Here is an 11,836-nt window from a genome sequence, read left to right as displayed (position 1 = left end):
CAATTTTGCGGCTGGGTATACATTCTACCATAATGCCATATGGGGTAAGTTTATTTTCCTCGGGGAAAGACAGTGGGAGGATTCTCTACAAGTGTTTCTCTTACGCCATCTAACATTATTCGATAATGTTTTGTCGGGGCGTACCTGTAAAGTATTGAGGTCATCCGTAGAGTCGAGGTTGTCGGCGAGCGTGATGTCGGTGTCGAGGCTGGCGCCCGCCTCGCTGCTGCAGTCCATGCGGTCGTCCATGGTCAGGAAGTCCTCGGGCGCGTACGACGGCACCGCCATGCCCAGCCCGCTGTCGGCCGACTCCTGCCGCTGGTGCTCGCTCAGCCCCGACAGGAACGGGTCCAGCGCCGGCTCGCCCGCCGCGCTCACGCTGGACGTCAGCGATGACACTATGGACGATGACGCTTGCCGCGCCATCAGCTCTTGCTGGAAGGTTAAAGTGAACGTGTACTGAATAGGTACATAATCGCAGTTGATGGTTACGAGACCGATACAAATCAAAGTTTGTAAAAATGTGCTGAAAAATACATGTTATCCGGTAACAAAGACGTTATTTGTTTATAGCAAAGTAAAAAATAAAAAAACAAACTTAATCTTACCATCATTTAATTTTTTTTAGTTCTTCTGCATGATGATATCTGGGGTAAAAAGTATGCTATATCCTTCGCCGGGGCTCAAACTATCTTCATACCAATCTTCCTTTACATATATGTGGTTAACTGTCAAAATACATCCGGTATGGAAGTTTAGTATAAACGGTTTAAACCGCTAAAGTTACTTTTGCAGTTACATTAGTAGGGATAGCTATCCCTACCAGGCAGCTGCCTCGACCATGGAACGCTTAAAAGGTACCTGTAATCTGATCTCATGCTGCCGCTGCTTGAGCCGCTCCCGCTCGAGCTGTAGCGACTGGAGGCGCATCTTCTGCTGCAGCGTGGCGTTGTTCACCCAGCCGCCGCCCGCCGCGCCCGCGCCCGCCGCCGGCGTGCGCTGCAGGTGTTGGGCTGGAAACAAACAAACGGACTTTTACTTCAATGGAATAAATCATCGCCTCGAGCGAGTGAGAACTGGCTGATCAGGAATTTCTGAAACGTGTGATAAATTCATTGGACATATAGAGAGATGTCATCGGGCATCGTCAGCATAGAATCAAAATAAAAAGGAAGTAACCAAAGGTAACTGTGGTTTTTAAGTGACTGGGACTAACTGGATTTTTATAGGGCGAAGATGACCTTCCGTTGTTTTCCTTTTGCAATAAAAATGTTATATGGGGAAACTTGCAACAATAGGTAAATAAGAAGTCCACTTTCGTCGACCCATTAGTAGAGCCTGGAGAAATTAGTAAAAGTCCGACCACACTAATTCGCCAATCAGTGCAAACTTAGGGTGGTAAGACTCTAGCTTATTGTGCTATGGTTAACTGTCAACAATCTTACTCGTAAAAACTTACAATATATTCGACTAACACCAGACTGAGGAATGAAATCTGCTTGCGTTTATCGATATCATAATCTGCAGGCTGACAGCTTACACAACAAATGGAAGATCAACTTACGTATTCTAGGATCGAACCAGGAAGTAGTGCGGGCGGCATGATTGATGAAGTAGATCTCGCCCTCTGGCGTCGCCGCCTGCTCCCAGCCGTCGGGCAGCGGTCCCAGGTCTGTCGTACTACTACTTGTACTCTTCGCTGCTGAAATCAATCAGACGTACTCAATCAGTGAAAATCAAAAATACATGAATGATCCTCTCAACAGCGACTAGTTGCAAGGTAGAGATATAGTCTAAGACGTACGCGCACGTGATCGGTAATCAGGTGGACGCCGGGAAGGTCGCGAGCTCGTTCCAAGAAAACAACGGCGCCAGACGAACGCCCGCGCAGCTCCACTGGCGCACTCGCCAAGTCTTAGTGAATCAGCCACACACAATACTAGGTAGACTACCTCATGTAGACTGCGCGTTATGAAGCGCTTATGAACGCCACACATCGCAGGCGCTCTAAAACTCTTAAACTTGTAAAATACTACCTACGCCTAGAGCAGCATAACTCATTTACCTTCATCTTACTCGACTAATGGTACTCCTAGTAATTCACACCTGTACATCTCTTAAACGTGGAAGTGAAAGTTGGAAAGGTGGTGGTGCTGGTGGTCAAAGGTGGAAGCCGTTCCTTGCGCTCTCGTGCGCGGTGAGTTTGAGTCGTCTTTTATGCTACATCTAATAAAGAGTGATCTGTGCAATACAACGTGCCGCAGTAGTCCGGTTGGACACCTCATCTTGGAAAGGTTTACACTCATTCATAGTTCGGCGCACTGGACACAGTGGACATAAAGTGTCACCATTTATTAATAGACCAAGCTGTTCTGATTTACATGCGTGGTATAAATACAGCGGGATATGTATTAATAACGGTATGAGTCCGCCACTAAAATTATCTGCCTATCCTTATGGGTTTACCCTGGCCGGGTTTTCTTGTATTGTTTTTGTTTGTCACCAATTATTTTTATCCTGCCGTGCGTTTAAAGGTAAAACCATAAATACTAGAGCCAGCGCAGTTAATATATGTGATCGTGACGCAAGCAAACATAAAGGCCTAAACAGTTAAAGTGGTAGGAAAGCGAAATTAATAGGTGCATCACAACAACATACTCGTACCTACTATTTTAAGTAAGTAATAATGACAATGAGTTAAGTATTGTTCAATAAATTAAAAGCGAGTTAGATTGTTCTGTTAACCATATTGATACAATAAACTATAAACCATTGATAATTAGGTACTAATTAAATTAAATTAAAATTTCTTTTTTAAAGACAACGTATGTACCATAAATTTGTTAGTTAATAATAGTAATAAGTGTAATACGAGTAAGTTATCTATATTCTATATTAATTTGCTTTTGTACTTAGATGAAATATTTAGGTAGGGTAACCTATTTTTATTTAATTCTGAAAACATATTTTCTGTGACTATATATTTTTAGAGAATGTGTAATTATTAAATTATATACATATTCCCTAATGATGATATCAAATCTTATTTTCAAGAAATATTATGCGGTCACGTTTAAAATATGCCAAGTATATAAACATAGGGTAGGGTTCAGTACTATCGCGACTTCGATTAGAAAGGAATCCGCAATGAAAACACTTTATTTGAGTTGAGAGACGATCTACTTAGATAGAAAGTTTGTGGAGATGAGGTAATAGGAGAGATAAGGTGAGACGGAGCACCGGCTCGGCTGACACTTGCTCGGCGCGGCGGCGCCACGGGCAAACACGGCAGCGGCCACGAACGTGACTACAGCACGTACCGAACTGTAGCTATCACAGGAATGCGTAAATAAGTGTGTGCGTACGTACACGTGACGAGACGCCCTAAACAGGCTGACTCAAACTTAACGTACCTATACTAACAAAATGCACGGCGAAAAAAAATTATAAATCACTTTGCTTGAGGGACAAAGAAGATAGTGGTGACATTGTGGACGCGGTTCGCGGTTGATGTGTCGCAAGTGTCTCAAAGCGCAAGCGCTGAAAGCCGCTAGCGCCGGCCGCCGCGCCCGCGCCGCCGGTCGGTCGCCTCTCAACACGGACACCGATGTATTTTCCGAACACCTTTCATCGCTCGTCTCACATCGACCGACGGAAACAACGCGTTAATACCCGTCATAAAATCAGTTTTAGAATCCAGGTTATTTACTTGTTTTTATTTCAGTTCCATGATAATTTTAAACGCGGCTCTGTGGCCAATTAGATCACGTGAAAACGAGATCAAGAGAAACGTTCGCTTTTGTTAGACTTGTAAACTACCTACGTAAGAACATAAAACCGAGAAACACATGTTAGTATAGTGGCCTGAACGTTTCATTGTTGCAGGAAGCTTTGAATTGCTAAGAAATGGACTAGTTGTCTAACTGTTTGGTTATAATTATAATAAAAGTATAAAATAAATAAGCTGCTGTACTTACTCCATAACTTACTCTCTGTCAGCCAAAGTGAAATAAAAGAAAGTTATTAAACTTTTAAACTTTTTATTCTAACCGAAAAAAAAAGAATCCAGTTGTTCCTTGAGAAGGTACCTACTACTCGTACATCCTCACGTTACAGCGTCACGATCACCATTATTCACGATGAGAGGCAAATAGATGAAAATCCAGGCTACAATAATTTATTTTCACAGTTCCTATCTAACTCTAAACCTTGAAAAACCATATAAAAAATATTAAGAAAATCAGAGACATATCCAGATCTTCCTTTACGGGTTAACAGCTATCGTAAGGCATTTTTCGCTGTGTACTTACCTATGCATATCTGCAAAAACATTTGAAACAGCTATGTTTAACTTGAATAAACCCTCCTTAGGTTTATTCAAGTTAAACGTAGCTATAAGTGCAATTATTATATGCTGTAGTTGTAAATAACGTAAAGTTACCTGGTGCTGGCGCGGCGGGCACTGTCTGCGCTGCCGGCGTCGCGAGGAGGGTTTCTGCGCTCTGGTGCTGAACGCCCGCGGTGACGCTCTGTGCTGCCAAGGACTTTCGCGGGTCCTCCCATGTTGTCGTCTTTGTTATGTGACTGGAGAAGAACAAAAGAAATTCGTTAGAAATCTAACAGTAACCATGTATGTGATCAACTTTGAGGGACAAATTTTTCAAAGTCGCCGCCTAGTCTTTCTAAGATGGCATATCTGTAGTCGAAAAATTGGGAAAGGTCCCGCCGTAGCGAGGTGGCCTAGGGTTTCCTGGCGTTAACCGCGATAGCTAAAGACGCGGGTTCGTATCCGGCCTTCAGGTATGACATCTATTTCAGTTTATCATTTACTAGCGACCCGCCCCGGATTCGCACGGGTTAACAAATTATACACCTAAACCTTCCTCAAGAATCTCTCTATTGATAACTTCTAAAAAATTAGTCAATCGTTATCATTGTTCGTCTCTCCTTACGTTACCTATCGCGTTTTCTCCGCCGAGATTACCAAATTACAGGTACAAATTGAGATAAGGAGTGTCAAGTAAGCCGGTGTTGTGGGGCAATTGATAAGTTTTAACTATCTATAACCTCCTCCTTTTTTTGAAGTCGATTAAAAAGAACCTCTAGGGACCTATTGCGTGTCTAGAAGATCTATGATTCTAGAAAGCCATCAAAGCCATGTTTGGGTTTGTTTCTTTCCTGTGTTTTATCGTGACGTCCAAACTTCCAAGCTGATATTGGAAAATTATGTCAATATCTCTCTCATTCATTAAAATTAAACCTTATTTAAGCACGAAGGAAGTTATTTACGCAAAAATTCACAGATTTCGTGCCTCACACGACTATCGAGCACATTGGAAATGAATCTACGGAATTCGAAAAAATATTGTCTCCCTCTCCCTCTCCCTCTCCCTCTCCCTCTCCCTATCGATAATTCACAACAAACACCGATAACGAACTCTGCGAAACATGAAGTCATAAATGTCATGTGAAAAATGTCGTTCTGACTTTTGACTATTTTAAGGTTAGGCTACAGGGCAAACCCTTAACCCGATCGTCTTTGTTTTAGGCTCAAATTGTAGCTGACTAAATTGTCCAGAGCCGTTTTTCTCAAATTTTTGATAGCATTCTTCGTTTCCAAATTATCGAGCACCAAAATCAATAATTCGGAAAAAATTTAATTTTATTTTCACTATTTCGACCATAACTTTTTTCGTTTTTGACTTTCTCGAATAATTATTTTTGCACCTTACAGCTCTCGTGATTATGCGTCTTTTGAGCCTATTTTTAATATCATATCTTCACAACTTTCCGAGATATAAGGGGATCGCACTTTTTCGTGAAATCGGACCCTATACTGGAGCGAACGAAAAGACATTTCCAATGTCAAAAAGTGGGGAATTTACAGCTACAATTTGAGCCTAAAACAAAGACGATCGGGTTAAGGGTCTGCCCTGTAGCCTAACCCTAAAATAGTCAAAAAGTCAGAACGACATTTTTCACATGACATTTATGGCTTCATGTTTCGCAGAGTTCGTTATCGGTGTTTGTTGTGAATTATCGGGATTATGACGGCAGAATAACACTTGCACTGCGTGGGCTATCAAAATCGCTGCAGATTTTTCTTGGTCTAACTCTATCTATCCTGTTTGAGACGGGCGTAGATAACGCACTATTCGACAATCTATGCATTCTTGTGGTGGTGGAAATAGAAATAGAGATAGAGGTAGAGGTAGAAGTAGAGGTAGAAATAGAGGTAGAGGTAGAGGTAGAGGTAGAGGTAGAGGTAGAGATAGAAATAGAAATAGAAATAATTTTATTCGTGAGCACAAACACAAAATAAAAACTTAAACAGAGAAACATAAAAAAGAAAAAGTGCCACGAAATGGTCTCACCTCAGCAAGTTGCTGGCGGCTGCTAGCAGATAGCTGATGCTGAACCCTGGCAGTACCTACTGGAGCTCGGGTTTAATACAACATAAGCACACGCTGTTTTGGTCATCGGACTCGTCTCGATGAGCACTTAGGAGAGTAGTACCCAAGATAGAGCTGATGCTGAACCCTGGCTGTACCTAAAGGAACTCAGGTTTGTTGCAACATAGGCACACGCTGTTTTGGTCATCCGACTCGTCTTGATGAGCACTTAGGAGAGTAGTACCCAAGATAGAGCTGATACTGAACCGGGTTGTACCTAGCGGAACTCAGGTTTGGTGCAACATAGGTACGCGCTGTTTTGGACATCCGATTCGTCATGATGATCACATGGTAGAGCATTACCCAAGATAGCTGATGCTGAACCCTGGTAGTACCTATTGGAACTCAGGTTTGGTGCAACATAGACAAACGCTGTTATGGTCATCTCTCGTTGCCTCAAACTGCTGTCAAGAAAATTTCATATCTTGCAGCAAATGGGCCGCTGCCGATCAAGACTCGAGTGACGATAACGGCGATGTGGCTACCACTTCTCGAGTTGACTACGGATTTGCCGTGTAATAATTTTCTTGTACTTTGAACATTAATATATCCTGCTTATTAATCGAAAAATGAAATATGTACCTATACTTATGCGCCACGGCGACAATTATTCAAACTTCGATACGCGTGTGGAAATTTTGCAATTTGTTTGTTCACATGCGTTATGTCCAGGATAGAGTCGGACCAAAAAAAGTCTGCAGCGGAATTGATAGCCCACGCAGTGCAAATGTCATTTATACGTCATAATTTCATAGAAGTTTGACGTTTAAAATAACACTTTCACTGCGTGGGCTATCAAATCCGCTGCAGACTATTCTTGGTCTGACTCTACTTGTGTTAATCTAAGAATAAAATAATTATCATTCAACGTTGTAGTTTTATTTTGTAACTTTTTCCTTATCCAGACTTTCTCGTCGCTCAGCGACAATATTTTTTCGAATTCCGTAGATTCATTTCCGATGTGCTCGATAGTCGTGTGAGGCACGAAATCTGTGAATTTTTGATAATTAAAGCAATCTTTTCCGTGGATAATACATTACACAGCTGAAAAAATGTTTTTCTCTCTATAATATGTACATGTACCTATCTTATTATCAATAGTAGAATAAATAATAGACAACATTTTTTCATACAGTGTACTAAACCTACCGCCGCACTAAACATTTCTGAAACAACTTGCATAACGCTCGCTAAAAAGGTAACGTCTACTTTTGTCAAGAGTCGTATCTAAGTCTAGTCGTAACACTCAAAACCCATAACAGTCATAACGTAGGATACTAAAATACTGACACCGATCGAGTACCTAATATTTACTTACTTAGATAATGTAATGTAAGCCGCGAAGGTAACGTATTAAATAAAATTAATAGATAGCGGGTATGAAAACGTTATTGTTGCGAATATTTCCACTAAGCTAGTGGATGAGTGGATGCGGCCAATTCGGCAAACCGGACGCGAACGCGACCCTGTAAAGGCAGAGGCATCGTGGTGAGGTATTTAATGTTTTACTTTCTTTGCGCCGCGTAAAGTAGGCACTTGTTATGTTCAAGTTCATGGGGACTCATGGCTTTGACTAGGTACAAGCTAGGTAGGCAGGTCTAGGTTCTTCGTTTTAAAACCTTAATATAAATTGAATGTTTAATAGTTAACAAGAGATCTTGATATAATATAGTTATCGTTATTTTAACAATCTACAACGCCTTAACGTATAGGTACGACACCTGCGAAGCTGACAGGCTTGGCGGTAGCTATTTTCTTACAATTAGGTTGTTTTACCTAACTTTTATATTTGATAGGATGTTAAATAAATAAGCATAAAATCAAATTAAATTACCAGTTTATGTAATATAAGGTTTTTAATACAGAAAAGTGGAAAAAATCTATGATATTTTAAATATACGTATTTTATTTTTATATTAAGTACATATTTAAGGACTAAAGAAATAAAAACAAAATATAAGAAGTATATAGTTTAATTTCAAAACGTAATAAATAAAGAATTGCTTCGGAAAGTGTGTGGGTGAACACCGTGTACCGGTCGCAAATCAATTTGAACGGTATGGTAATGAACTTGGCCGATATCGTTATCAGCTGTTTCCCGTTACTTACCAGAAACAAAACTCCAAATATGTAGGTATGTACTACTCAAAGCTTGAATAATTAATATTCTTGAATACTTAATACTTAAACTATTGTTACTTAAAAAAATCGAATATGTATTACCTATTTGATAAAAAAAATATCTTATTAACCAATAAAAAAGAACATTTGTATTATGTATAATTATTTATTGATCGCAAGTAATAGTTGATATTATAGTTAGTTGTTGTGCAGCATGCAAGTTTCACGTGTGTTCTTCATAACTCCCAGCTGCCTGCCATAAAAGGTTGCCCATTGGTAAGGTGATAACGTGTGCAGGTGGTGGGGCACAGGTGTAATGTGGCTTTGGCGCATCGGCATAAACAATTATATATCCCTACATACGTAAAGATATACCTAACAATTATACATACAATTACACCTGATAAACACAATTTACTGACTGTAGACAAATATTAAATGTCCGCTATTGAAATGTATTTTTTGTACCATTTTGTTTTTCAAAGTCTCATCTGCATAATAACTACAATGCGTTGTATTAAATATGACCAAAATAATTTTTCACTAAAGTTCGTTTTTTTTAGCATTAGAAAGAACTTGAAAGAAGGTAAGCGATCTTAACATGTCTTTTAATTGAAAACCGCTTTTTAAAAATCAGTAACTGTTACTTATGAAAGCAGAAGAATATAAATGATCGTATTAGATTCATAATTGTTACATATTTGCCGTAACTTATTTTTTAAATGTGTTTTTCAATTAAAAGACACATCAAGATTGTTTACCTTATTTCTAATGCTAAAAAAAACGAACTATACTGTACCATCGCCCACACTGCTAACTATCTGTCGGTAAACCTTATTACAAAAGGCATAAGGTCCACAAGAGTTTGCAAATCTCTAACGTCTTATATATGTACCTTAACTACCTATATTGGAAAATGTGCTTGACTGTTGAAGTCTTTGATGTCCAATTATTTCATTTCATTTATCATCATTTATTTGGCTACAGCGAAATGCTATACATGGAAGTATTCTGTCCGCTCAATCATGACCCAACGCAAACTACCCCGCGATAGGCGGTACTTACAAACTGCTCGATTGGCAATCTCAGTACCACCGAGATGACAGTCAGTGACAAATGGCTAAACTGATTTATAAAAACAACGTTTTTTTGTAATTAAAAATATATTCATATGCCGTGAAGTGGTGCAGAAGTTATTTTAGTTCATACCAAGGACAGTGGAATCACTTTTCACTTGTAGTAAACAGATAACTTCAGTAGAATTTGGAGAAAACATGACGATTTGTTTTCAATACTACCGTGCTAAGCTAAAACGTAACAACTGCATACGACTTTCATAACAACATACGACTTTTTAAATTGCGAGGATAATAGGGATGGTGTTATGCTAAATGAAGTAGACTATTTTATTAACTTGTGTTTGGTTTAGGTATTTTCTATATAATTATAAATGTAGTAATAAATTCCTTCTTACAGATTTGTATTTTCCTTTTTTATTTCATGAGATGGAGCTATAAAAAAACTACCTAGTTATTTCAAATTAATAATCAAATTTGGTATTGTCATTTTACATTACTTTCCATTCAGATTCCCACAAGATGCTATTCGCAGAGAACTATGGAAAAAAGCTGTCCAATTAGAGATACATGAAATTGAGTGGATGCCTGGCAAGATATCTAGAATATGTTCTATTCATGACATATAACCCGTGAGATAATCATACCCGGTCTCCTATATGTAGATACATTTTTCCTATCATGCTTTCACTGAATTAATTTAACAAATACACACATTATCTGAAAATATTGATCATTTGAATCCACCCTCTACTGTCACATATATGTAGGTTCTCTCTCAAGCCATTTCCGCCAGTAGAAAAGAGCGGCAAACATATTAACTCACATTATAGACGGGTCTAACGCGAATTATATTCAATTACCTTGATTTACCGACGTAGTTTCGTATAATGTGAGTTAATACGTGTTCAAAACGCGAAAGTTTAAAATATTATAAGAGCGGCAAATTTAGAAAATGTAAGCGCGCGAACGGCTGTGGTCCTATACAAAATTTTAATTTTGCACCTTTTTCTACTGACAAACTTGCTTGACCGGAATACATATAAAATATTCTGAACTGAAAGTGGGGATTTATTGTGACTCCGCCTGTTCAAATATTTTTGACCCGATTCGTGTACCCATGCAAATTTTGCAGACTGTATAGCCAGACCGATTTCTAAGATCAAGTTCGCCATACATTTACTATGGCGTACTTGATCTTAGAAAAACGGACAGACTATACCTGAACGTGACTTCGCACTGCCATGCAGTTTGATAATAAAATATACAAAATACTTATTATAGCGGAATACATTTATACAACAATGATATATTTACTTACTGCGATCATATATAACCATGGATACCGTCTTTAGGAACATTACCGTTCAAATTCTCGGGCCAAATTAGCACACATACACAATTACGCCTACATTCAAATAAGACGACGCGTTTACAGAGCCTGTAATCAAAGCTGGTAAACAAAATAAGAGTCATCTTTATTACACCAATGGTACATAGCTAAGTGTAGATGAAATGCATATAATGTCAATAACTACCAATCAGCGACATTAATCCGCTAATAACCTTCTTGCTGTACGTACTGGCCGCTGAGAGTTCGCGGTTCATATTTGATTAGAATATGACTTGGACAGGGATAGGTTTATGCCATACAGTGAAGAACCAGTCAAATAATTCACGTATAATAATTTAATGCAGATTAAAAGATAACTAGTTAAAATGTTGTTATGACATGACAGACTAACTCAACATAAGTAAATATATCATTGTTGTATAAATGTATTCCGCTATAATAAGTATTTTGTATATTTTATTATCAAACTGCATGGCAGTGCGAAGTCACGTTCAGGTATAGTCTGTCCGTTTTTCTAAGATCAAGTACGCCATAGTAAATGTATGGCGAACTTGATCTTAGAAATCGGTCTGGCTATACAGTCTGCAAAATTTGCATGGGTACACGAATCGGGTCAAAAATATTTGAACAGGCGGAGTCACAATAAATCCCCACTTTCAGTTCAGAATATTTTATATGTATTCCGGTCAAGCAAGTTTGTCAGTAAAAAAAGGTGCAAAATTAAAATTTTGTATAGGACCACAGCCGTTCGCGCGCTTACATTTTCTAAATTTGCCGCTCTTATAATATTTTAAACTTTCGCGTTTTGAACACGTATTAACTCACATTATACG

General features: G+C 38.9%; 1 protein-coding gene across 4 annotated transcripts in view; it reads right to left on the bottom strand.

The window, feature by feature from the left end:
- The window catches only part of LOC134789824 (transcriptional coactivator yorkie), a 64,182-nt gene that overhangs the window by 3,105 nt on the left and 49,241 nt on the right, over nt 1–11,836 (bottom strand). For 2 of the 4 annotated variants that reach the window (XM_063760478.1, XM_063760479.1), the window contains exons 2-5: nt 4,442–4,584; nt 1,565–1,702; nt 862–1,013; nt 145–435 (exon numbers count right to left, since the gene is read on the bottom strand). In XM_063760478.1, coding sequence (XP_063616548.1) covers nt 145–435; nt 862–1,013; nt 1,565–1,702; nt 4,442–4,584 — 724 coding nt within the window. The remainder of the gene's footprint in view (nt 1–144; nt 436–861; nt 1,014–1,564; nt 1,703–4,441; nt 4,585–11,836) is intronic. The other 2 variants (XM_063760480.1, XM_063760481.1) reach the window with 2 other exon arrangements.

Source organism: Cydia splendana, chromosome 4 (assembly GCF_910591565.1).
Source record: "Cydia splendana chromosome 4, ilCydSple1.2, whole genome shotgun sequence".
NCBI lineage: Eukaryota > Metazoa > Arthropoda > Insecta > Lepidoptera > Tortricidae > Cydia > Cydia splendana.
The sequence above is the reverse complement of the archived record's forward strand: the minus strand, read 5'-3'. Positions and strand labels throughout refer to the sequence as shown.